The 26,191-nt window shown below is 50.5% G+C and overlaps 1 protein-coding gene across 3 annotated transcripts; it reads left to right on the top strand.

Moving 5' to 3' along the window:
* The first annotated feature begins 1,909 nt into the window (after nucleotides 1-1,909).
* UAP1 (UDP-N-acetylglucosamine pyrophosphorylase 1) lies at nucleotides 1,910-25,517 on the top strand. Of its 3 annotated transcripts, none has more exons than XM_033092878.1 (11): nucleotides 1,910-2,060; nucleotides 6,475-6,799; nucleotides 9,856-10,060; nucleotides 11,755-11,930; nucleotides 13,202-13,374; nucleotides 17,555-17,748; nucleotides 18,727-18,867; nucleotides 19,457-19,645; nucleotides 20,651-20,701; nucleotides 23,949-24,015; nucleotides 24,967-25,517. In XM_033092878.1, exons 2-11 carry the CDS (start codon nucleotides 6,523-6,525, stop codon nucleotides 25,057-25,059), a joined length of 1,566 nt encoding a protein of 521 aa, XP_032948769.1. In that variant the 5' UTR covers nucleotides 1,910-2,060; nucleotides 6,475-6,522; the 3' UTR covers nucleotides 25,060-25,517. The 3 variants fall into 3 exon arrangements, with proteins under 3 accessions (XP_032948769.1, XP_032948770.1, XP_032948771.1); XM_033092879.1 differs by having other exon boundaries at nucleotides 20,654-20,701; XM_033092880.1 differs by lacking the exon at nucleotides 20,651-20,701.
* The last annotated feature ends 674 nt before the right edge of the window (nucleotides 25,518-26,191 follow it).

The following is a 26,191-nucleotide window of genomic DNA, read 5'->3' on the forward strand; positions in this document are numbered from 1 at the left end:
AGGCCTTTCTTATGCCTCATAACTAGAAAAAGTACAAATTTGACTTTATAATAGTGCATTGAAAACCCTTGTTTTGGGTCCCATTTCTACCTTTTTTCTTTAAAGCCTTTTTAATAATCATTCACTCATCCAAGATTTATAGACTGCCTCCAGGACTCCAGACACGACCTTAGATTCCTTCTCAATTCTTACTACTCCCGTGTGAAGGAGGCATTATCCTCACTTTATAAATGAGAAAGTTGTTCAGAGAGGTTAAATGACACACCGCTTGTCAGGGTTGAGCTGTGATCTTGAAGCTGGGTCTCCTGGTTGGAATTATTCTAAGCTCTCATGTATTTGTTTCTCAAGGAGTGGCAATGTAGAAGAGTTAACACTCAGTGTATTTTTAGACAGCAACCGTCTTAAACTCTCTTCCCGGGATTAAAGAAAGCCACAGTGCTAGGTTCAGTGACATCACTGCAGGCAGGCTGCAAGGTCTCTTTAAGTGGGACCCAGGCTTCATTAATGAGAGAGATTTTCTTCTCAGTTACCATGGAGTATTTAAGAGAAATGTTCCTTATGGTATCAGGGAGCCAGACAACCAAAGGCTTCCCAGATGATGGTAAGTGTATCAGGGTATCCAGGAGCTGGACCGTGCCTGACAGAGAAGAAGCACCCAAATCTTACCACAAAAACTAAGATATATTTAGTATTCGCTCTGTTCTACATTCGTTACTTGTATTGTCTGGTTGAATCCTCACAACAGCCTTAAGGGTATTTTTTGTTGTTTGTACTTTATAGATGAGAAAATTGATGCAGAGTTAATTAACTTGCCAAAGATCACAAGCAATGACGAAGCTGGAGTCCCGTCTTCAGACCCCAGGCTTCCAATCACTACCCTGTAAGTCAGTGGACGCAGTCCTGGGATCACGAGACGGGAGGGTCTGGGATCTCTTGAATGGAAACCGGCCAGCATGACTTACCAAGTGGAGGTTTTTCTGTTAACTGGCCTGGGCTGGCGATTTGGCAGTTGCTAAAGGAAACGGAAAGGCCAGGTGCACTCAGGAAGGAAGAAGGGCTCCCACGTGCCTGAAATGCCCGGGTATGTTAAATCGCATGGCACTTCAGCGTTATGATTGGACTTCTTGCAGAACTGCCAAGTGCAACACACACAACCTTACACGCAGACGCAGCTGCCCCGGGCCGGCCCGGAGCACGGGGCCTGCGGGCGCACCTGCACACACGGTTAGCGACAGGCCCGCCGCCGGCCCTCCGGCAGTTCTAGGCTCGGGCCCTGCAGAGGTCCGGGGTCCCCCTGCCCCCCACCGCTTCGTGCCGAGGAGCGAGGCCCGGGAGGGGGGCTCCACTGTCGCAGAGCTGGCTCCGGGCTCACTGTCACCGGCGCGCTCTCACTGCCTCAGTTTACAGGATCCCTGTGCTTGCACGTCCTGTCTCCTGTCGCGCCTGTTTGTGCAAAAGTGAACGTGCCTGGCCTCACGCTCTTGGGACCTAAAACACCACGAAACGGACAGTCGGGGCGCTGCTGGGCACCCGGCCGACTGGAGGCGAATGAGCGGCCGGAGGTCAGCGGGCGCCAGGCTCGCCCGCAGGAATCTGCTCAGAAACGCGCCTCCTTGGCAACCACCGCGCTGGCGGTCCAACATCCGGCCTCCGGGCCGCGACTCACTTCCGGCGGGAGTGCGAGCGGGTACGCAGCCCCCCGGCCTGAGCCCCGCGGAGCAGCGTTGGCGTCGGCGCGCGGGGGCGGGGCCTTGGCGCGGGGGCGGGGCCTGCGCGGACGGCCGCCCAGCACCGCCGCCATTGGCCGGAGGAGGAGTGACGCTAAGGCCCCGCCCTTCAGGCCCGGCCGCCCGCGCTCGCGGCGCTGACGTGTCGGCGGGCGCTTCCTCCTCGGCGCCGCGGGCAGTCGCGGCGGCTGAGGGGCGGGCTGGCGGGCGGCGCTCCTCGGCCCGGCCCCCGGCCCAGCCCCCGGCTCCGCCGCCCGGCCCCCGGACCGCGGTATATATGCGGAGCGGGCGCGGGACGCCGAGCCGGAGCCGGGTGGACGCCGTCGCGCAGAGGTTGGTGAGAGGCCCCCGCGGCCGCCGTCCCGGAGGGGCCGGGGCTGAGCCGGGCGAGCGGGCGAGCGGACGCGGGCCCCGGTGACCGGTGGGGAACGTGGGCCGGGCCGGGGCCCCGGCGGGCGGGGAGGGGAGGGCTGAGGCGTGTGTGGGGCTAGGGGCGTGTCACACGGCTGCAGAGGCGCCACGCGTGGATGGGGACGGGGCCTGGCGCCAGCGATGCCAACCTTGGGGGACCAGGGAGGCAGGTGGCCGCCGGGCTGCTGCGGGACGAGTCGGGGTGACCAGACGGAGGGAGATGCCTGTGGGGACGTGGCAGTGGGACAAACCCCACGTGGCCTTCTTGTCTGTGTGGTTCGTAGGGGGACGGAGAGAGTTGGCGTTTCTGGCTCCCCGCGTGGGCCGAGCAGGACGGGCGCAGGCCCGGGGCACACGGGTGCCGGGCACATGCTGTCCGGAGAGGGGTGTGCGGACCGCGCCGTTTCTTTGCGCGGCGCTTAGGAGGTCCGCCCTCAGGTGACAGACACGGGTCATCGCTTTTGGTTAAGGACGTTCAGGTGCGATTCACTGGGTGTGCACGGAGGGTGCGCGGGAGCCCACGGCGGCTCCACGGCCGCGCCGCCCTCGGTGCTGGGGCTCGGGGTGTGGCCCAGCCCCAGGGCTCTTAGAGACACTAAGAGGTGCGCTTAAAATTTGGGGAGCTGAGATGGGAGCAAGGAGGCCGAAAAGTGGGGGGATATAACCGGCTGCATGCGTTTCTGCGGTGCTGCCGTGTAAGTTCTCCTAACGGTGTTTGATAATGGGGGCCTGTGTTTTTGACGCACGTGTATTAGGCTGTGGGCACAACCGAGTTCTGTCGTCATTTCTACAGCAGATCTTCAACTTTTTCAGACTTTGGTTGTCAGAACAAAAATCCTGGCCTACCTCCCGTCTCTAGCACGGCTTAGGGTGACACACGTGCACCTCGTATGGGAATTAGTGGGGAAAACGGCACAGTTTACGTGGCACGGAGGTGGTTACATCTGCTTCGAAAACCATAGGTATATTGCCCGTGTCCGAAACTCAAGTGTGCTTGTTACCTTAGGAAGTTGACACACTGTGTAATGACCACAGCTGACCTTGCCAACCTTTGCAGACCACCAGGGGTCTAGGCTCAGGATTCGAGTTTAACCTGTGAGTTGTCTTATTTGCATGGATTCGTTTTCTCAAGCATCTGAAGGTGCATAGGTGTCTGGTAACTTTTTAGGGAAAGTTTGATTTACCGTATTTCCCAGAAAATAAGACCTAGCCAGACCATCAGCTCTGATGCATCTTTTGGAGTAAAAATTAATATAAAACCCGGTCTTTTTAAATATAAGACCAGGTATAATATATAACATAATATAATATAATATAATATAATGTAATATATAATACCGGGTCTTAATATTAATTTTTGCTCCAAAAGACGCATTAGAGCTGATGGTCCAGCTAGGTCTTATTTTCGGGGAAATGTGGTACATCTTAGAATAATAGTATGTTTTCATATATGTTTGAGTAGGCAGAGTTCTTTGCACTGCCCGCTCTCGTGTGAGGGTGTGTGAGAATGGTCACTTGTGTTATCTTCATGAGAAAATGTGCACACAAGGAGCTGAAATGATTTGCACAGGGTCCAACAGCGGGAGGGACCAAGGACTCAGCCTTCCCGCTGTCCAGTTACCTGGCTCCATGCTGAGCGTCCCACTGTGCTATGCTCCCTTAAACCTGGGCAACACAGTGGTGTAGGTGATACCTCGGGAAAGACCCTGTTCCTTGGAAAACAGATTAATATAAACCTATCTCTCTCAGCTGCCCTTTTTTATGTGATGTATTTTTTAAATTAAAAAATAATGGCGTCATAGCTCTTGAAACCTACATCTGTCAGTAGAAATGTCTTGGAATACCCGAATGAGCCCAGGCTCAGTCTGCTGGCTTCTTTGCTTCTGTGTGTGTCTGCATTCCCTAGAAGGTCGCACTGAGTCCATAACTTATGTCTGCTGATGGCCTCTGAGCTCTAGATGACTGCATTTTGCTGTCTCATCGGCATTTCTGTTTGGATGTCTAACACACATGTAAGATGTAACGTGACCAAGAGTGGAGGTTGATTTTCTGCACTCTGCACACACATCCCTAGGTCTGTGCCTGTCCCGCCTGTCCCCACCTCAGGACCTGGGACCACCTCTGGGAGTCATCTGTGCTGGGCACCACACTCCATGACCTAACCCTCTAGGTCCACGCTGGGAGCCCAGCTCTCTGCGCTCTGAGCCACTGTGGTCATGTCTCCTCTAGACTATTGGGCAGCTCCCTAATGGCCTGCTGGCTTCCGCTTTGGCCTTCAGCACACAGCGGCGGAGGGACCCTTGGAAACCTACATCAGACTGTGACTCTCCCCAGCTCCAAACCCTCCAACCCCAGATTCCTTACCTTGGTCGGAAAGCCCTACTCATGTGGCCTCTGCTCACTTCTCCAGCCTCATTTCCAGTCACTCTTTGCTTTGGTCACCAGCTCCAGCTGCACCAACCTTCATGCTCTCCCTCAAGCTCTCCCTGGGACGGCCAAGCACCTGCCTGTGCTGGGGCTTCTGCACCGGCAGCCCCTCCCCCAGGTGTTAGCCTCACACAGGTGTGTTTGCAGGTGTCCCACAGGCCGGGCCAGGCCTCTCCCACTGCAGAGCCCGCCGGCCCCCTTTGCTTTTCAGCCCCTCATCCCTCTTTGCTCTTTACAGTGCTCGCCTTGTCACGCTGCCTGGCGTGTTCTCTAATCGGCTGTCTCCCCATGGCAGTGTCGGCCTGCGTGTTGTTGCTTTGCTCGCTGCTGTGTCTCTATCTTCTAGATAAGCCCCTGGCAGACAGGAGGTGCTCCTTAAATGTTTGTGGCATGAATGCATGACACATGACAGTTAAATAGTTTTCCTTCTTAAATTGGCTCGTCATGTATCTTTGCCTAGTAAAAGGAGACTTTTAGCAGTGACCTGCTCACATATGCAAGTGAGAAGGTGCTGCGGGCCCATCATCTTTCATTGCGCAGAACTGACAACAGCCTCACCCAGCGCCACTTGCCGCCAGCGCTGAATACTGTCCTGCTCCTTAAGCATGTATCACTCGAACCGTTTTTCATGCTGTCCCACTGGCTGCAGCTGAGGAGGGAGGTGCTGTTGGCTTTGATCTGCCCTGACCTCGTGATAGGAGGAGACGCGGCTGCGTCCTTGGCACCGACCTTTCCTGTCCTTCACGTCAGAGCTAAGCAGTGCCAGGCCGTGCTGATTCTTTACAGGGACCTCCCTCCATGTATCCTTTTCACTCGTATTTCCTCTACAGCTGATCTGGGGCAGTCCTTCGGTGTAGCATACCTGCAGTTGTCTTTCAACTTGTTTTCCTGCTTCTCCTTGTCCTGCCTACATCTGTTTTAGGCCACTGCTCCTTTCTGTCATCTCTCTAAAGCATGGTGACCGTGGCACTGCCTGTTTAGAAACCTCTGTTGGCTTCCTGTTACTCACTGTGCTGGTCTAAATTCCTCTGCCTAGTTCTCAAGGCTCTTCATGGTTTAGCCCCACCCTGAATCACCTCAGCGTTTCCCATCGTTCTGCACACAGCTTGCACTTCCTCTCTGCTCTGAGTCCCACACCTGCCTATAGGTGGCCACCAGCTATGCCTGCTTCCTAATCTTATCTGTGTGACCTGCTCAGCCCCGGAGGCACAGCTGTGTGTGCTGCTCTGTGAATTTCATTTCTCTGTATGTGGCAAGTAGGTTAAGTATTTCCTCATTCCCTTAGTTTCTAGTACTGTGCACGCTAACATTTGCTGTATTATCACAAACACTCTTAAAAACACTGTCTCACCCATTGCTGTGTGTATTGCTTGTCCCTTAAGAGCCCAATTCTTAGTAAAGACAGTGGACACGTTTTTATCACTTCTCTGCAGAAGTTGCTATTGAAACAAAGTGTATGTTTCATGATCATACGTGGTCCTATCTTCTCGAGTTCTGTCATAGCCCGAATACAGCAGAGTCAGTTCCATCATTAGAGATAAAAGGAGAACAGTTGGAATATTGAGCTGTGAGCTGTTCCCAGTGGGAGCTCAGTGGGCAGAGGGATGGCACAGAGGTGACTAAATGTGGCAGCGTGTGACTGGACTCAGCCTTCCTGGGCTCAGTCCCAGCGCTGCCGACTTGCAGGAATGGCGATAATAGTCCTTACGTCATCCGGTTGTCGACACTGAATGAGACTGTGTAGGTAAGGCCCCCTGTGCCATTCGTGTTGTCTTCCAGATGCTGCCACGCAAAGGCACAAGTGCCCAGCTTAACACCAAGTTTTTTAATGTACTTAACTTTGAGCAGCAAAATCCACCAGGTTTCCAGGGCAGACTCTGACCTGCTGTTGATTCCTTTTCTCGTGTAGGTTTGTGGCTGCCACCCTGTTTCCTCGAGGCGTGGCTTGCAGGGCACGATGAACGTCCATGAGCTCCGCAGCAGGCTGTCCAAAGCCGGGCAGGCGCATCTGCTGCAGTTCTGGCCGGAGCTGGAGGAGGCCCAGCAGGTGGAGCTCTACGCAGAGCTGGAGGCCATGAACTTCGAGGAGCTGCACGCCTTCTTCCAGAAGGCCACTGCAGAGTCCAGCCAGTCTCAGCGGGACGGCGTGGACGCACGCATGGAGCCTGTCCCTCGGGAGGTGCTGGGCAGTGCCACCCGGGACCAGGACCAGCTCCAGGCCTGGGAAAGTGAAGGTACTGAGCCTGTGAATGTTTGTCCTCAAGTGTGTGAGGACACGCTGAGTGTTAGTCACTCATCTGTCACGAGTCCCATGCTGCCTTCCAGCAGGGGGCCAATCAGAAGGTGACAGATTGTTTCGCCGAGACCTCTGCAGTGTCTTCCACTGCTGGTCCCTCCATTCTCTTTCATCGCTGCCGTCTCTGCTGCCTGATTCAAACCTCTGCTCATGCCTGCCTTAAATTGCGTCTAATCTCTTTCCTTTGTCAGTTTTCATACTTCTACTAGATATCTCTTCCTGAAGCACCAGTCCACTGTCTCCATTTATGCCGGAAAGGCTTAGACGGAAGCCTTCCCTCCCCTGGCCCCCGTCTCCATTTCCAACCTCCTGGGTTTCTCTCCACTCTCACTGTACTGCACGTGTTAGCCAGGCTGAGGAAGTCTCTTCGCCCTGAGCATCTCACTGTGCCCTTTCTGCCTCTGCTCACGCTTGTCCTAGGCCTGCTTGGGCCTTTGCCCCTCTCTCCCAGGTCGCAGGGTCACCTGGTGAGGACAGGACCTGGGGCTGTGCCGGGCAGGTCCCTGCCCCGGGGCATTGCACCTGCTTTTTAAGCTACACCAGCCACACCTGCCATTTGATCCCTTACCTTGTCTTCAGTGTCCCAAGTTGGGGTCCCTCATCCGTGCTTTTCTTTCATCCCAACTTGTAATAAGAGTTGTGGTGTGTGTCTGCATCGTGGCATCGTAACCTCTTACAGGGCGGTCGTGACCTGCTGGCTGCGTGTGTCACGTGGCATTTAGAGTAGGGCTTTGGGTTCGAAGTTGGTCGGTAAATGTTTGTTGAATTGCCCCAGCCCTTCTTCTTCTAAAACATGTCATAAAATCTGTCCCCGTAACAAGTCGTAGTGAAAGCTTTTGAGAATGGCAGGGTAGCTCAAATGTAGCTCCCCTGGGGGAGTGAGGCGCCGTGGCTGTTCTCATCCACTTCCTCTCTGTGAGAAAAAGATGACTGAGTCCCGCAGGCCAGGCCCCTGGCTGTGTCTGTGTGCTCCTTTCAGACTTGGACTTGGGTCCTCGACCGTAGAATGAAAAGGTTGGACTAACTCTCTCCTTCCTTTTTAAACATTACTTTATTGCACAAATAGTACCGAACAACAGGACTAGAGAAACTGGTGTGACCTCATCAAATCATCCCTGTTTGCTCTCGTTACCGCGGAATACTTGATTAGATACATGTGTGCGTTCATCGATGTGCAGTGACACTGCAGGTGGAGTCTTGGCGTCTGTATTTGTGCCACACCATGGCTGTTTTTAGTTTGTTTTCCATTCTTTGGCACTCCCTGTTCCCCTCACCCCCCAAAAAGAAAGGTAACCACCATTATCAACTTTCTGTGTACCTCTTCGTCTCTTTCTCTGAGCTTACAGATTTACTGGGCTTCAGACAGTGTTGCAAAGAGCCGTGGGGGTTCCACTCCCAGAGCAACTGTCATGTAGGGAGGGGGAGCAGATTTCAAACAGGTGGGCGTCCACCCCTCCGTCTCCCCACTACAGGAACAGATCTGCTTGCCTTGGTTTATGTATCTGATCTTTGCACGAGGTTTTATTTAAAAGGGCCTGGGCATTAAAACACATTGAAAATAACCGGGTGATCTTCCAGGAGGCCCTTTCAGCTCTGAAATGCTTGGCAGTGGTGACCCAGCTTCTTCTGTAGAACAGGGCTCCACCACGACGCTGGAGAGGGTGGCCTCAGATGGAGCCTTCTGCGTGAGCAGCTCTGGTGGTCCAGTGGCCCCTACTGACTTTGGATTCATCAATCCTTCCTCCTTCACTGGGTTTCAGAAAGGCTGCTGCTCTAACCCAGACCTGTTCTTACTCTCGAGGATCCCTGCTGCCAGTATTTCTCCTTACGACTTTATGAGGATGAAATCTTAGCATGAACTCTTATGGAAAGTCAAATCGTTGACCTTGTAAAGCAGTGGGGACCATGAGCAACCAATAAAGGTTCCTATAATCTAAGTTTTCCTTATGACCTTTATTTGTTGGTATCTGTGAAACTAGTCTACTTTTATGACTTTCTGTTTAAACTAAAGACTGCAACTATTACAACCAGCTATAGTACAGGAAGGTACAAAGCAAACATCCTTTTGGCTTACTGTCAAGGGAACAGTGTTTGTGGCTTAAACAGCAGGGGTGGAGAAAGAGACTTTGTAACTGACATTATATCCTTTTCACTCAGCCAGAAACTTCCATGTGTGTGCAGACTCACGGCACAGTGAGGTGTTTGCAGTAAGTTATCAAAGGCAGGAGATGCCATTGGGAAGGTTAGGACGCTGGATTTCGGATAGTGGAAAGGTCCTGGTCATTGTGTGAAAGTGTAATTACATACAACAGCGTGGACGAGTTTTAGGAGTTTTTTAATGTTTATACACCCACGCGACTACCACCCTAATCGAAATATACACATTTCCATCATGTCAGTCTCCTCGTGTCGTTTTGCAGGCAGACGCCCAGCTCATTCGTGGGGTCTCAGAGCCAGGTGTCCTGACTTCCAAGCCTGTGCTGCACGGCTGCCCAGCTGAGGGCTTTTTCTTGACACTTGCTGCGTGGCGGCTTGCCTAGACTGTTGGCATGCTTGCTGATTCATTTATTCCTGAGTAATTTATAGGCTGCAGGTAATTTAACAGCATCATCCTGACAGCCAGATTATCTTCTTTTGTCCTATCTTTCTCCTGAGTCACCACATCTGATAAGTAGTCAAGTACTTGGAACGCATTTGAACCATCTCTTGGTCTTTGCCTTCCAGTATTATCAGAAAGAAAAGTATATGTTCATTGAAGCGTATTATTCATTGTTTGGTGTTTGGTTGCATTATGTAAACTTAATTTTTTGATAATAAAAATGCTTTTATTAACAAGCTAGTCCTCTGTGACTGCATGGGTTCCTTGTTCCTTATGCAGGTAGGGTGACTCTCCCGCTCTGTGTGTGTGTGTGTGTGTGTGTGTGTGTGTGTGTACGTGTGATCCTCAAGTGTTGAATTGTAGAGGTTTTGTGATACATGTGTTTCCTTTTCTAGGACTTTTCCAGATTTCTCAGAACAAAGTGGCAGTTCTTCTCCTAGCTGGTGGGCAGGGGACAAGACTCGGTGTTGCCTATCCCAAGGGCATGTATGATGTTGGTTTGCCATCCCATAAGACACTTTTTCAGATTCAAGCAGAGCGCATCCTGAAGCTTCAGCAGTTGGCTGAAAAATATCACGGCAACAAGTGTGTCATTCCATGGTAAGATATGTCTGTCTCCTTGTGGGGAGTGTCTGCACACACACTGGTTTAAGACACTCAGAATGCGTATGCTTTATCCATAAGCAGGCGTGTTTCCTGGTGCTGACTGTCTTGGGAGCTGTAATCTACTGTGCATGTGACAAGTACTAGTGGTATAGCTAGTAGGTGATCGCGCTAGCCTCATGAGCAGTAGAGACTCACCTCCTTTTACGTCCTTCCCTGAGGACCTTTGGGAGCTCGTGCGTCTCAGTCCAGGAACTCATGTCCTGAAGTACCAGCTTATCTAACCACCCCCCAACCCCCCCGGCCCTTCCTCAGCTGAAAGCTCTGCTGGCTTCTGTGCTGTGGGCCAGACCTGGTTGTCAGCCAGCCAGCCTGCCGTGTTCTCAGGGCCGCCTCCGCCACTCTTCTCTCCGAAGCACAAACAATTATGGGAAACGCGGCTCTGTGTTTTAGAAGTTTTTGATTTCGCTCTTCAATCTCTCCCAGAGCAGCTTTGACCGTTAGCATGTTTGAGGGTGTGAGATCCCCCATGTCCTTGATCTTGTCACGTTAGCCCCAGGTGACCAGCAAAGGCTCGACTGGCCTCTCTGTCCTGCCTGGTCCGAGCCCAGACTCCCTACCACTCGCCTGGACCCGGGTCACAAACGTCCCCGGGATGAGGCAGCTGCATATCCTCGGCTCCCCTCTGAAAGGGTCTCACTGTCTCGGATTTTAGTTCTAATCCATGTTGTCTGTAGCTCTGACACTTTTAAAGTGGGCTTTTTGCAATTTCCCAGCTCTCCTAGCGCTTCCCCACACAAGTATTGGCCTACTTGTGAACTACGTTTTTCCATCTTGATTCCTTGGCGATTTTTGAGGTTCATCTGTGTTCTAAGTGGCCAACAAACATTCAACTTGCAGCCCTGGCCTCCCGCTGTCATCTTGGATTTCCTTCTCTCGCCTCACAACTCAGAATGTCTGTTTTTTCTTAGGCAGAGAAGTTTAGCCATGTCTTTTGTCACCTTCTTCTAAGTCACGCCAAGCCTTTTGTATCCAAAGTTCAAAATACCCAGGACACTTTGTTAAGCAGACAGATACCTGCTGTGGTGGGAAGTTACACCACTTTCATTTATTCATCCAGCAGCTGTTAATTGTCAGCCTCTAGGTGCTGCCAAATAGATAAAATCCCCTCTTACGTGTAGTTCACAGCCTACGAAGGGCAAAGCTTCTGCAGTCACTCATTGTGGTTTTAGATGGAACTCTTTTCTCCTTTGCCACACAGGCACAGAGCATAATTGTGCTTTGATGATTTGAAGTGAAAGGTGAGCGGAGCCCAGATTCCATTTCAAAATTTTAATGAAAGCGGTAAGAGACCATCAGAACGTATTGCAGTTACCCTTTCCTCCGTATTCATTTAGAATGGGAATGTTTCACTTAAAATCTACTTTTTGCAGAGTTCTCAGGTGATTACCGAGCTGCTTGTAGGCGCCCTTGCAGGAGGCGTGCTCACTGTTGCTCTGGAACATACTCAGTGCGTCAGGATGGGTGGAGGTCGTAGAAGGAACCCTCGGGTAGCAGCCACTGCCTGTGGCGGGAAAGGACGAGGGAATCAGCTGCTCACGGAGACTTCTCCCGCCCGGGAAGAAGGCTCGGCTTTTCTTGCCCTAATTCACACAGCACAGTTGCTTAGGAGACGCACTTTCTCTTGCCAGGTACATAATGACCAGTGGCCGAACGATGGAATCTACAGAGGAATTCTTCGCCAAGCACAAGTACTTCGGTTTAAGAAAAGAGAATGTAATCTTTTTTCAGCAGGGAATGCTGCCAGCCATGACTTTTGATGGGAAGATTATTCTGGAAGAGAAGCACAAGGTTTCTATGGCTCCAGGTTGGTGACTTGCTCCTTGGTGGGGACCAGATATGATAGTAACGTCAATCATTCAATTTTGATTTTAATGTGGTAATTTGGATATTGAAAAATTGATATTAAATTTTTTTGCAATTTGGCGATGATTTTAAAAAATGAAAACGTTCCTGGGTGACATGGATTTGCTTTTATCGTTTTGTGGGTGTGTGGCCTCAAGGTAGATTGGAGCAGCATTCATAGTACCTCTTCTCTCTGCCTGGTGTTTTACATACAGCAGTGTTCGTGGCTGCGTTGTTCATTGCAGTGAGAAAGGGGAAGTTAGAGTGCATTTATAGTATTACTTCTTAAGTACTATTAGAATCATTGTTTGGAGACATTGGATGACAGAGAAATCACTGTGGTAGGTTAAGTGAGAGAGCGAGAAGCACAAAGCTGCGTGTGTTGTGCCATCAGAACGACCGATCGCCACAAACCAGCCGTGCATGCGTGCGTATGTGCACACAGCCATGCTGTAGTGGCGTCCTTAGAATCGGGCTGCGGACGCCTGTGTGGCCACATACGTGACCCTGCGTGTGGTCCCAATTCTGAAGATGAGCGTGTTGACAGATTGAGATGTGTCTGAATCACCACTTGGAGGAAAGGCTGGAAGGAAGTGACCCTCAGCACGGACAGTGGTGCTCTCCACGGGCAGGCGTTTAGTTCTTCTTCATTCTGTTTTCTTCTATTTCACTCTGTTGGATTAATGGAAGGATTCTTTTCTTAGCTCTATTTTGTGAAGCTGTCTAACTTTTTTCATGGTTTAAGCTATGGCTGAGGTTACTGATGGAAGTAGTACAGTAGGCAGTACTGAACATAGATGGGGAAAGAAGCAGCTTAAATTATTGGTACAAAATGCTCATGTATCTTTATAGTTGAGATGGGAGCAACTGTCAGCATTAGGACTGTAATGCAAAGCCAGCTTGAGTCATACAGGTGTTAATAAAACGTGGAATGTCATGAAATAACCATTGCCTGATAAATAATTGTATTATATATTCCATAATATGCTACTGGCTAAATCATGACAAGGGCCGAGTTCAGAAGGAAAGTCCAGGCTTTGAGGTGGCTTGTCCTGCAGTCCTCAGGGCGTTGTCAAGATTCTTAGGTGCAGTGCCCTCCCGAGTCACGTAGTCCGATGTTCTGACACCGGAATCTCCTTCGGGCTGTTCTGTGCCTGTGGCGCATGCTGACCGGCCTGTGGGTTCGCGCCATGTGGGTCCTGGCGCGCTGCTAAGGGGCTGTTTGATTTGCAGATGGGAACGGTGGTCTGTACCGGGCCCTGGCCGCCCAGAACATTGTGCAGGACATGGAGCGAAGGGGCGTGGGGTGCGTCCATGTCTACTGTGTGGACAACATCCTGGTGCGGGTGGCAGACCCCCGCTTCATCGGCTTCTGCGTTCAGAAAGGAGCAGACTGTGGGGCGAAGGTAAGGCTTTTCCTTGCGGCAGTGCAGCCCACGTGGGCTTCCTCTGTCAGGGCGCGCAGCAGTGGGCACGCTGGCTGCACTGGGTGACCTGAGTGTTTTAGAACCGCTCATCCCTCTAAGGCACTCAACTAGCCCACACCCACTCTGTTCCTTAAATTGCACATTTGATTCTGGAAGGAATGTGTGTTTGTCCATCACAAGTCAGAGTCTAAAATGTGTGAGGGTGACGTGTGAGCCCCTGGGAAAGGTTTGGCCAGCACTAGGCCTGGGTGGGTCTGTTCACCTGAGTTGCATTTGACCCGAGTCACCCACTTTCTTCCTCTGACGGAGTCACTGGAGTAGTAAGTACGGGAAATGGGGCAGAAATAGCACATTTAGATTTCAGCAAGGCATTGGACAGAGTACCCGGGATAGTCTCGTGAGTGAGATGGAAATAGGCGGATTGGGGATAAGGGTGGGTGAGGAGATTGATAGTTGCTCGAAGGACCACAGACATACTGCTGTTAACTAAGAAGGAGGGAGGTTTGTGATGCCATATGTCCTTCGCATTGTTCCTTTCAGCGGTTTTTTGGTTGTGTAGGTGATGCTAGAGGAGACATGCCTTTTTGGTAGTGAATGAAACATCTGGTATCTCTAGGACTCTAACAGCCAGCAAACATGAAAGACCCTAAAAACGTGTTGGAAGTCTTTAAAATATTAACGCAAACGTTACTTTCGTGGGAATCTATAAAGGCATCAATTCTCACCAAATCAAAGTATAACACAATCCTGATCAAAGTCCCACATGAGACTATTTGGGGACATTTGGGGACAAAATGATTGTAAAGTTTAGAGGAAACGTGACGATGGCCAGGAAAATGTTGAATAAGGAGGGAGGAGGGTTGGCGACAATCTGTCCGATACGAAAATGGATTGTAAATAAAAAGTAACTAGGAGTATAGTGCTGAAACCAGAATAGATAGATAGACTAATGGGACAAAATAGCCTTGTAAGAAACACGTCCATGTATGTATAAGAATGTACTGTATAAAAACATGGTGTTTCGAGTCAGTCGGGGAAGGTAATGAGATAACGAGCTAAAAATAAAGTAAGATGTCTCTTTTAAATCTCGTTCCCAAATCAATTTCAAATAGATTACAAAGTTAAATATAAAAAATCCACAGGATGTTAGAAGAAAGTGTAGAATAATTTTGTAATATTGACATGAAGGGAAGACCTTTCTGCCAAAAGCGAAGACCATGTAGGCGTCTGACAAAATGGAAATCTGACTACATATAAATTTGAAATATCTGGATTTAAAAAGACCTGCCCTAAGAGACATCCCATATCCTTGGTTGGAGATTTTCTATTACAAAAATGTCATTTCCCTCAAAATCTGCATATAAATCTACTACAAAGTCATAGACGGAAACTGAAGTCTGAAATTTACCAGTACGAGATTTGAGAGATTCAGCTTTAGACCTGCTGAGACTCCCCCTCAGTGGAAAATAGAAGAGTTGGTTTAATTCGTCTGTTTAAGACCTCTGTGTGTCCCAGTCTCTGAGTTTCTGTCCTGTAAACAGATGCAGTAGAGACATGGATTGGACTATAAGTAGCTACTAAGCTCTAAAAAACAAACAAAACAGTGTCTTTCTGACTTTGTTCCACTTGGTGTCATACTTTTTTCTAAAACAGAAACTGAAATGTCACTGTTCTGACTTCAGAACCATTTTAAATTCTGTGTGACCAGAGAATGTTGACCCTGAAGGACCTCGGAGACCATCTGGCCCGCGCCTTTGGTTTCAGAACTGAGCCCCCACCCTACCCCCTACCCCTGGTCCTAAATCAGTTCTAGGCTCGAGGCCCTTCATCCCATTAGCCAGCCAGGATTAGAATTCACGTTTCGTTCTTGTAGTTTTAGTAGCATCACATTATAAAACCAGGTTCTGCACAGTAATTACATTTTTGCTGCTAGCTCAGAAACTTTAAATTGGAGTGCCAGCTTCTCTGAGTATACTGGTCGTGCAGAGATGCACGTGTAATCAGGCCCCTTCTCCATGACCCGCGGGGCCCCCAGGACAAGTCGGCCTGTCTTCCTGCTTGGTTCTGTGTCTGAAATGTAACGCAGTGGTCATTAGTGGGTGAATAAATCACTCTTCAGATGGAACCGACATGTGCCCAGACTGGTGTGTTACAACTTCTACAAGTGTTAGGAACCATTTATATAATCTGTCCTCCCACCCTTTTTATTTTAAGAAATCAAGATATTAAAATATATTTTTAAACGCTCCTATGTTCGGGAGTGATTCACAGTGTGGTAATAGAATTCTTTCAGGGCTTTTTAAAATAAGCTCCTGTCTTGGTGAATTAAGTTTTCTAATGGAGTGACAGCCTTGAGAAAAGACTCTAATAAGTGCAGTGGTTTGCAAAGGACAAAGCTGAACAGAGTGGGGGCCATGGTGAGTTAAAGATCACTCTGTAAGCCGTTCCAGTCACTTGTGGGGTTTGCGAACGCAGCTTTCAGGAGCTAACTTGCGGAACCTAGAGCCGCCCTCTTCCTTTATCCTGTCTTTTCTGTGTCGCATAAACGGACCTCCAAGTTTACGCAGTTTATAGGTGCTTGCTTTTGTCACCTAGACTTTTATAATATGTGGAAGTTAATAGTTGTCACAGAAGTAAACTCTCCCCAGTAGATTGACACTTGGCAGATGTACAATGTGAATACGCTTATTTTTATTTTCCATGACTGACCGGGAGTAGGGCATATAGAGGTGACTTGAAAGTAAACCTTGGGTACGTTTTTGCTTTTTTGAAAAATTGGGGACGAGAGGAATTGATTGCGAATTCCCTGCGTCGTAGACCCACATGGCAGAGTCCGGAGAGAGAGGGGCTGCGGGGCTGCTAGACGAGAACTGCAGAAGCCCACAGCTGGTTTAAAGCGTGTGGCTGTGGACTGTTTCCCTCTAGTTTCATCCCTGTCCTTGGGAGAAAGTTTCTTTTCATTGAGTACTGGGCTCCTGTCAGGGGGCACACAGTGAAACTACACAGCAGCTGCAGAGGAGCGCTGGCCTGCGGCCTCCCTGGGCTGGCCTGCGGCCGTGTCCACGAGGCTCGAGCCGCGGCCACTGCCTGGGAGGCCGCTGCTGGCTGTATTCATTTTAAGCAATCAGTTGCTGAAGAAAGTTTTAACTTTATGGATACGATTTCATGTAGATTTAAGTAGACTTTTCACACTGAGCACACATTTTTCAAAATCTCGGAAGCAGAGCAAACAAAACGATATCTTCAAACGCTTATTGTTTGATTCTTCTGTTGGACGTCGTCTCATCTGATTACTTCTGTTACTGCACTGCATACAGCTCTTTCACAGTTTTCTTCTAAACACTTGAAGCAAGTTGTGTGAAATCGGGGTGTAGGGTAGCAGAAGCACCTGTGAGGTTTTAAAAATTTGGATGCTCTTACGTTTTCCCTCTGCTTTTGATTTACACCTTTCTCTTAGCCCGCCATTAGCCCAGACCCATTGATTGATGATCAAAGCACTGTTTTTCAAACGTTTTTAAAGCACAGGCTCTCTTCCTTCAACAAAATCTCGCATGCAAACCAGATAAACGCGGTTGGGCTTTTCTGTGTGACGGTGGAGTGGGAGCCCGGTGACCTGCCTGCTCTGCTCCCTGGCCACACGAAGGCCCTGAAAAGCCAGAGATCACTGTTTTCGTGAATAAAGGAAAGAAATATCCTCTTCAGATGAAATAATGGTTTGGACAATAGAAAGTGAGAGGCAAATGCCTGACATTTTTGTCTTGTGAATCCCAGAGAAATTTTATTTCCTTTATTCTGAAAGTATTTGAGTGTGGTGAAGGATCCATGAAATTATAAAATAGGAGGCACTGGGGGGATATAGACTCCTCATCTATTAATAATTGCTCCCTGTCCAGGCGATGCCTCTGGGCTCTGTGTCTGATGGACTTTCTACCCCACGGTTCAGTCAGGTGATAAACAGGAAGGAGGCGAGTGACCTGATTTCCAGCTGGAAAGTAGTATTTCACAGGGTCTAAAGATGGATGGGTGGTGGCCTAACGTGAAAGGCTGCTCTTGACTTGAGGCTTTAGAGACCGGCAGGCAGGGCTGTGACTGGCCTTGGCAGTGGCCGCTGGCCAGCACAGCGCTCGTTGTTCTCGCTGTCCCGTGTGTCTGGCGGCAGGTGGTGGAGAAGACGAACCCCACGGAGCCGGTGGGCGTGGTGTGCCGCGTGGACGGCGTGTACCAGGTGGTGGAGTACAGCGAGATCGCCCTGGCCACGGCGCAGAGGCGCGGCCCCGACGGCCGGCTGCAGTTCAGCGCCGGCAACATCGCCAACCACTTCTTCACCGTGCCGTTCCTGAGAGACGTGGTCAAGTACGCGGGGCTGAGGGCGGTGCCTTCGCGTCAGGCAGAGTCAGTCATGCAGCAGGATTCCCCGTCTGTTCTGAGGGTCACCTTCACCCATGGCAGCGTGTCAGGGGGGCGGTGTCACCGGGCAGATTCTTGGGGCCCGTCCCCAGCGTGTGGGGTGTACGGTGTGCTCCCTTTCCCAGCCTCCCCTCCCTGCAGCTGTGCTGGGCCTGCTGAGGTAAAGTTCAGCCAGTGAAACACCCTGTTTGCTGCAGCTGGAAACGGGCACAGGTGTCCCCACTGCCACACTGAGCCTGAGTTTCTGGGGGTTGATATAGGCCACCGGCAGTTTTAAGGAGCTGCTCCCATGATTTAAAGCAGTGGCTCCCAGACGCATCTCCAGGAAGCAGTGCGTTAGCGTGAAGAGAAGGACCCTGAGGGAGACCTGGATGGAAACCAGCAGGGGAGTGCCCCCGAGGGAAAACGAGCCGTTGTATCCCTCAGATTGTAACCTGGAGGACGTCCTCACGTCCGCTTCTCCACCTGATCGCTGCTGGGCACTCGAGGCGACTGTTTCCAAAGTCACTCAGCCTCACTGTAGAGCAGCAACTCCAGTTCCCAAGTATGTCCTGTCCACGCCACTGTTTGTAGCTGTGTCCACTCATCCATAGCAACTAGTAACCCTCAGCTTTCCTTCTCAGACGTCAAGGGTCTCAGTTGGGAAAGTTGGGCAAAGAGTAATACGTTCTATAAAAGACATGGGAGTTCTGGGAGAGACGCTGGTGTGAGCAGTGTGTGTGGACATCTTTACTCGATTGTTTAATGTAAGGAAATGAACAGGGAAATCTGTCCGTCTGCTGTTAGATCCGAACCGAAACTCGCGAGCGCTCCTCGCTTTCAGGACGGGGCCCTGAGTCTTGGTGGTGCAGCGTCGGCTCCTGGGGTTTCTGTTTGGAAGCTGACTCTCTTGACTCTCTCGCTCTTGCTCTCGCTCTCACTCAGGGTGCATGAGCCCCAGTTACTGCACCACGTGGCTCAGAAGAAGATCCCATGTGTGGGTCCCCAGGGGCAGCGGGTCAAGCCAGACAAGCCAAATGGGATAAAGATGGAGAAGTTCGTCTTTGACATCTTCCAGTTTGCCAAGTACGTTTCGCACCGTGCAGAGCCTCTGAGGACACTTCCCCGCAGGCCCATAGCTCACTGTCTGGCTCTCCTTAAACTGCTGTCACGTAACTGGGCCGAGAGACTGGGAAGGTTAGGCTGGGCTGGCCCACGCGTGTGCGGTGCCTTACAGACCTGGGAGGGTGTGTGTTTGCATCACACCGCTCTCTGTGAGGAGCACACTTGGTGTGGAGACGTGTGTCTCAGAATTTGACCAGCATGGAAACGCAGAAGATAAACCAGCTGTTGAAGATTAATCTTCCCATATGCATTTCTAAATCATCTTTTTTTTTTCGAGAACAGATGCTAATGTGGGCTTTTGCATTGAGATTTCTGGTCTTTCTGACTTCGAGTGTGTTAGAGTTGGGGGTGGAAGTGCTCTCTCACGTGCATGGGGGAAGAGCTGGGACCTTCTTTAGCGCAGGCCGAGCATTCCCTCTTTCACGTCCATTTGCAGGGGGGCTGAGGGAGCGAGCCTGCCATGGCAGAGCCAGGCTTAGCTGCGGGCGGAGCCAGGACTCGTGCTGTGGGTGCGGTCTGTTTATAACCGGTGTCTGCGGTTCCGCTCTAGGAAGTTTGTGGTGTATGAAGTGTTGCGGGAAGATGAGTTCTCCCCGCTGAAGAACGCAGACAGCCAGAACGGCAAGGACAACCCCACGACCGCCAGGCACGCGCTCATGTCCCTGCACCACTGCTGGGTGCTCAACGCGGGCGGCCACTTCATCGATGAAAACGGCTCGCGCCTGCCAGCCATTCCCCGGTAAGCCCGCAGCTCCCACTGTGTGGCCGCTTCTTGGGCTTCTCTTGCTGGCTCCCTCCTCCGCGCTCCGCTGTGCTCCTGGGTGGTTTTCACAGAGGTGGGGCACTGACGTGGGCAGCTCCTGACGTGAGCTTGTCACAGCCGTGGTGCTGGCTTCACCGCCTTGTAAGCGGGAGTCTCTTCGAAACCTCTTGGTTTTCGGCTCCATCTCCTCTGAGTCAGTGAAACGGCTGGTCCTAAGTGATGGTCCAAGGGCCTTCTTTTGGGGTTCCTTGTGGCTTGAGCCCGCCAGCAGCACACTGTGCCACGGGCAGGAGCCGGGGTCACTGCCCATGTGTGTGGCCTCACCGTTAGTGCCGTCGGTGACACCCCAAGTCCCGCTACCCGCACGCTGTCTACCAGACACAGCGTCACTGAGGGCGGTGCCAGGAAGGGACGGGAGTGCCACGTACATCCCCCGATACTCAAGCTTTAGAAATGTTCTGGGATTTTACAGGTTAAAAAGAGGGTGGTTATAGCACTTTTAGCCAAACCTTATTAGATTTTATGATAAAACCTTCACTGGCACCTGGAACTCCCCCATCTAAATCATTTGATGTTTCTGTACATGAGTAAAAAACACTCTGCGGAGGGAGAAGATGGCTGGCTGGAGAAAAATGCATGAAAGCACCAGAATGCCCTGAAGTGTTAGAGCCAGGCTCTGGGGCTGACTGCTCTGTACTGTTTTTGCAGCAGGAGCAGCGGTGAGCTGACTCACTGTCCAGGGCCACTTTCAGGCTCTGCTGTGTCAGCACGCTTGCTCGGTGGCATGTCACAGTGTCCTCATGCTTCATCTCTCGCCACTGAGTTTGTTTATTTGTTTGTTTTGACCCCTCGGATTGCCTTTGCCAGTTTATAATTTACCATAAATACATGCCTTTCCGTCAGATATATTTTGCAATTCCATGTCACTGTTACTCTTTGGTTTGTTTCCATTCCCATTAATGCTTATTTATTCCTACATAGCAGTGCTGCCAATGGAAAGTCAGAGAGCATCACAGCTGGTGTCAATTACAAGTAAATATCCCAGCCGCCTGCGGTGCATGGTGATGGCTGTGCTTCTCTGTTACTAACTGGCCTGGTAGCTTAGTGCTCTGCCTCTTGGTGGTGCGGGGGTGGACAGGTGAAGCTTCGGTGGGGCTAAGCCGCTTAGTTGGTGGCAGGTATCTGTCTGGATGACACTAACTCAGAGTCTCAGTGCATGCTGGAAATGGGAGCATGCGTACTAAGAATCTGACCACAGGGCTCTGAGCCTGCAGCGACACATTGCAAGTGAGACCTAGAGCAGGTCACAGGCGGGAAGTGACTTTGGATCCCAAGTCACCTGTCAGCATAGCTAAGCTAGGCCAAGGTAGTGTTCTGTAGGTGTGTCTCACTGAATTGGGCATGTGCGCTCAGTGGGAAGGCTCATAACGGGGCGGAAACTGTTCTTCTGATTCTTCTCATGCTCGTGGCTCCCTGTTGGTCTCGGGGTGTTAGTTTAGTCAGCTCTCCTGCTCCTGAAGAAAGTATCTTTGTCTTAACGGCAGATGGTTTTTAGTGGGAAGTAGCATGTGCCCTCTCATCTGGGTATGGACAGAGTCTGAGGACGCTCTCGACTTGATGGCTAAAGAGACAGCTTCCTATTCTGGTTCCAGTTAAACGTTGTTGGGCTTCGGGCGAATCCTAAGTGAGAAAACTGGGGACGCGTGCAGGGTAAAGGGGCTGGAGACGGGAGTTGCCACAAAAAGGCCATTTCATCTGTGTGTGTTTTCCGGCCTGTGCCATTCATCTCCACCTGTAGAGACAGGTCCCCGTGGTGTCACTGGTTCTGGCCTGTGGCCCTGGACTACAGGAGGGGACTCACATCTGGCTGGCTTCTTCCAGGAGCCACAGACGACTGTAGCCCTTCATGCCATAGGCCCTGGGATGCAGGCACATCCTTCATCATGTTTTGTCCCATTCATCGTTTTGAATATGTGGAAGCAAGCTGCTTTTATGATCTAAGAAATAAAATTTGATCCTCAATTTCTCTCATTGAACCACAGGTTTTAACCTAAAAAGTGAAAGTTTCGTAATTTACACCCAAAAACAGCCTCTAGCTATCTCAGTTAAAATACAGAACATTTAAACCGTTCTTACTGAAGTTCTTTTAGTACTTTTCTCCCACTTACTTCATTTTAGCCATTTGTAGAATAATTAAACTGAAATCAGAGTTTGTCCCCAAATGGGGTCATGGACATAGAAACAGTTCCTGCTGAAATCAGGACGCCCTCAGAGAGTGGAGAAATTACCTAGATATGAGAAGTGAAAAGGAGGGAGGAGATGGCTTGGGGATATCCTGAAAGAATGGAAACAAGATGCTGAGTTTTGACAAAACGACGTTATTTTTGTTTTTTACCCACTGAACAGTGTCAGCTGCCAGAAGTAAGCAGGCTAACAAACTAGGCCGTGGTGGCGTCAGGCTAGTTTGCCTGTTTCCTGACACTGAACGTCTGGCGATGGGAGCGCCTGTCTTTCCTTCTCCAGGGATCTGGCGTTGTTCCTTAAAGCCGACTTTCCTCATTTCCTGGGGGGTCTTTGTGGTATAGAAGGAAGGATATTCAGGCCAGCTGTGTGTTCCTGGGGTTTAAAACCACCTCCTGGTCCTGGCGCCCCGAATCGCTCAGGGCTCCCGGTGGGGCGGGCTCTGTACCATCTTAGCAGTAGGGTGGACTTCATTTTCCCGCTTGGTCTAATATGACTCTGAGCTTCCCTAGGGGGTCTGACCAGATCTCTTGAGCTCTGCTGATAGAACCTGACACATCTGGGAAGATGTGCGCCCCATCTTTTAGTGCACCTTTTCTCCGCATCGGTCTGTCATGTTTCACAGGCCTGCAGGTGCTGTTAACAGCTTACATAAGATAAAGAAGTCATTTCTTACAGCCTGTTGGGGGGTTCCCAGTGCACGTACATGAAAGTCACGTGACATCAGGCAGTGTGTGCGTATGTGTTAAATGTGTGGAATAAGTGATGCTGACCCAGGAGGCAGTGGCTTAGCAGATGTCTGACACATGTATGATTTTTGTATCGTAAATGAATGAGGGCAATCAGGATGAACTAGTGGTCACGGGAAGGCTGGGGCTTGAGCTGAGCCTTAGAGGATGGGTATGATTTGGACAGCCAGAGGGGCCATAGTGGAGAAGGAGCTGGGACGAACCAGAGAGAGTGCGAGCGCCCTGGTGTGAGTGGGAAGTAGTAGGAAAAGTCCGCTGGCGCAGGACATGCATAGAGCGCCGTGAGGACGGCTAGATGGTTGTGTTCCGAGGAAGGCTGGATGTGGCTGAGCTCAGGAACCCTGGTTTACTGACTCTGCTGTCGCTTCCGGCATGGCGAAGGGGAGCTCTGGTTTGAGGCCGCAAGAGCCTGGAGGTTTGTGTGCCCGTGTCCTGTCGGTAAACTTGTTGGAATGTGAGAGGCTCAGTGGCCTAAGGACTTCACATGTCTTTTGAAGACCATTTGTTGGCTGTGTGTTACGTCCTTTAGAACCAGATGGCAGGTGGCCGAAACGTTGACCATGAACTGGCGGAAGCCTGGGCATGGGTGCATCTGCCTGAGCTCTCCTTGGGGAGAGGATAGGAGCCCTTGGGAACCCTGACTAGGTCTGCTAATCTAGGAGACTTGAGGTACAGAAAAAGACGTCTGGGAAGTACCTGACCTTGAGAACAGCACTGAACTGTCCAGGAGAGCTGTCTGCAGTGAAGGGATGCTTGTGTGTGCTGTCCAGTTAGGTGGTCGTTAGCTATTCGTGGCTACAGAACACTGGAGATGAGGTTATTCTGACTGAGGAACTGAATTTTGAAATTATAACTCATGTTAAAATGGGAATGAAGTCTAATGCCACACGTGGCCAGTGGCCCCTGTGTTGGGGCTGCAGCAGCACCTCGCTGTCAGGACCAGCCAAGTGTGGAGGGTTCAAAGCATCTTGCCGCAGGCCTGGGCCTAGTGTATCTTCAGTCAATGGTCCCTCCTGTATCACGTGGACACTTGGAAATGACCAAACTGCGGTGGCCGTTGGGGAGTGTTGGTGAGGTGCTAACCGCTGGCGCCTGCCCCAGACAGTGTCCTGACCATGTCAAGTTCACGGGCACTTAATCCTCAGGGAGTCAGTGATCCATGGCCGGGGTGTCGAAGCAGGAGCATTCTGTGGTCAGCAAGCTTCTCGGAGGGGAGCGCGCTCTGTGCTGTCGCTCTGGCAAGTGACATGGGAAGCAGAGTCCTTACCACGTTTGGTTTTTTTCCTCAGCTTGAAGGATGCCAATGACGTGCCGATCCAGTGTGAAATCTCCCCCCTTGTCTCCTACGCCGGAGAGGTGAGTGGACTTTGCTTTCCCTGCTTTCTAACAGCGGGCTTCTGAGATTGTTAGTGCTGCGCTTAGAGAAGATGGAGGACTTTCAGTGGCCCTGCCCCGAGGAGCCCCTCAGGGGGACGAGGCCGGCTGGGGGACGAGCCCCGCTGGGGGACGACCCTGCTGGGGGACGAGCCTGGCGGTGGGACGAGCCCCGCTGGGGGACGAGCCCCTCTGGAGGACGAGCCTGACGGTGGGACGAGCCCCTCTGGAGGACAAGCCCGGCTGGGGGACGAGCCCCTCTCGGGGACGAGCCCAGAAGGTGCATCCGCCCTGAATCCTTTTCCCTGAGAATTGCTGTTATGGCTTTGCATCTGTCCCAGAAGTGGGTTACGTAGCACGAACAGAATCTTTACTGTTTAGTACTTTTCACCTATATGTTGAAATCCAATGGGCTTTTAAAAAAATATGAAACAGCTTGGTTTTTTTAGATAAATCATCTGACTCTTTTTAGCGCAATATGATTTTTCCTCTCAGAGAATCTATTTTGTTCATAGACTTAGTGCTCGTTGCACTTTGAAAGCCCAGGGAGTGAGGGTCCCCACTCTTCTCACAGGTGGTCTGTTTTCTGGAGATCGCGATCAGCACGCTCAGTTCTGGCGGCAGAGACAGCGCCCGCGCGGTTAACTGTGCTCGGTGGTGGTGATTTTAGAAAGAAAGAGGATCATCTGTTGACTTTAGAATTACATCATCGTCAGAATAATTTTACTATTTTTTATTGTTTGTTTTATGCTGTCACAAATAGGTCGTTCAGCCCAGGTTAGAATAAATAGATTTCTATCGACTTAAATTCTGCGTCTCAGCGCGACTTTTGGCATCCATGCTTTAAATCATTGTTACCGCCACTGAGTCCAGCCGTGCGTGGCTCGTGCTCGCCAGTTTTCTAACGGTGTTTCATTTCACCCCTTCTCTTAGGGAATAGAAAGTTATGTGGCAGGTAAAGAATTCCACGCACCTTTAATCATTGACGAGAATGGAGTCCATGAGCTGGTGAAGAACGGCCTATGAGCCGGTCCCCAGCTCCGCACCGGCAGGATGGGGTCTGGTTTTCACAGACCACCCGCGAACCTCCCGGCCGCTGCCTGGAGGCATCAGGCTAGGCTGAGCGTCCACAGGCTCCATGTGCTCGTTGAACTTCGTAACAACCGTGGCCCCCAAGATCCAAGTGACTGGACTTCAGAAAGCATTTTTACGGTTCTCAGCTCATCGAAGATCTTATTTATATTTTTCAATTGTATAATTCTTTCCCAAACCAACGAACATTTCCCACAGCGTGGGTTTAGTCGGGTGTGCGCCACCCCTTTCCTCGGAGCTGCAAGCAGTCGTTCTCAGAGGTGTGCGTACCGTGGTAAACATATGCCGTTGTGCGTGTGGGAAGGTTTCTATGGTACTAGAAGTTTGTTTTATCAAAAAGTAAACTTTTTCAAGAAAATAATTGGATAGTAAAATAAACTTTTCTTCTTGTCTCTGGAGTGTCATTTGTACTTTGAGGAATTTATTCCATTGGGAAAATATAAAACTTGGGAGAAACTTTGAAATAATGCAAAAAACCCAAATCGACACTTCTGGGAAATTGCAGAGTCGAAGAGATTTTTAATGAATCTTTAACTTTGGACTTTATTCTCCTATCACTGTATAACAGTGGCTCTCCACCAGAGATGGATTTGGCCCCTTCTGCACGGCCATGTCTGGAGACTTGCTTCACAGCTGAGAGGGTGTGGTGCGCGTGTGGCATCTCGGGACTGGAGAGCAGGGCTGTGGCCCACACCCGCCAGCATACCGGAAGCTGCCTTAGCAGAGGACGGCTCTCAGTGCAGGCCGGCCGGCCTGAGAGACCCCGCTCCATAGTACTGGGGTGTCCTCTTCTGCCCAAATATTTGTGGTACTTAGGGATGCAAAAGAATAGAGTTCCTGCATTTCCCCAGGCAAGTTTATCACTACCTTTCCAGGTTTGTTTGTTTGTTTTCAGCTAGAAGATTAAAAAAGAGACTAAGATGGTTCTTTAAATATAGTCATTAGGTAAGGTTCTCTGTCTAAAATATAGTTTACATGAAAATTTGAGCTTTAGAAATACATTGTATATAGCATTTAAGTGTTGACCCAAAGCATATAAAATTAGCATCTGGACAAATGAAAATTC

The sequence above is a fragment of the Rhinolophus ferrumequinum genome, chromosome 22 (assembly GCF_004115265.2).
Source record: "Rhinolophus ferrumequinum isolate MPI-CBG mRhiFer1 chromosome 22, mRhiFer1_v1.p, whole genome shotgun sequence".
Lineage (NCBI taxonomy): Eukaryota > Metazoa > Chordata > Mammalia > Chiroptera > Rhinolophidae > Rhinolophus > Rhinolophus ferrumequinum.

Excerpts from the sequence above, each read along its gene's own strand:
- UAP1 (XM_033092878.1), top strand. The coding sequence starts at position 6,523 with ATGAACGTCCATGAGCTCCGCAGCAGGCTGTCCAAAGCCGGGCAGGCG. Across the intron at positions 19,646-20,650 it reads CGCCTGCCAGCCATTCCCCG|CAGTGCTGCCAATGGAAAGT; the intron begins GTAAGCCCGCAG and ends ATTCCTACATAG. Across the intron at positions 20,702-23,948 it reads ACAGCTGGTGTCAATTACAA|CTTGAAGGATGCCAATGACG; the intron begins GTAAATATCCCA and ends TTTTTTCCTCAG.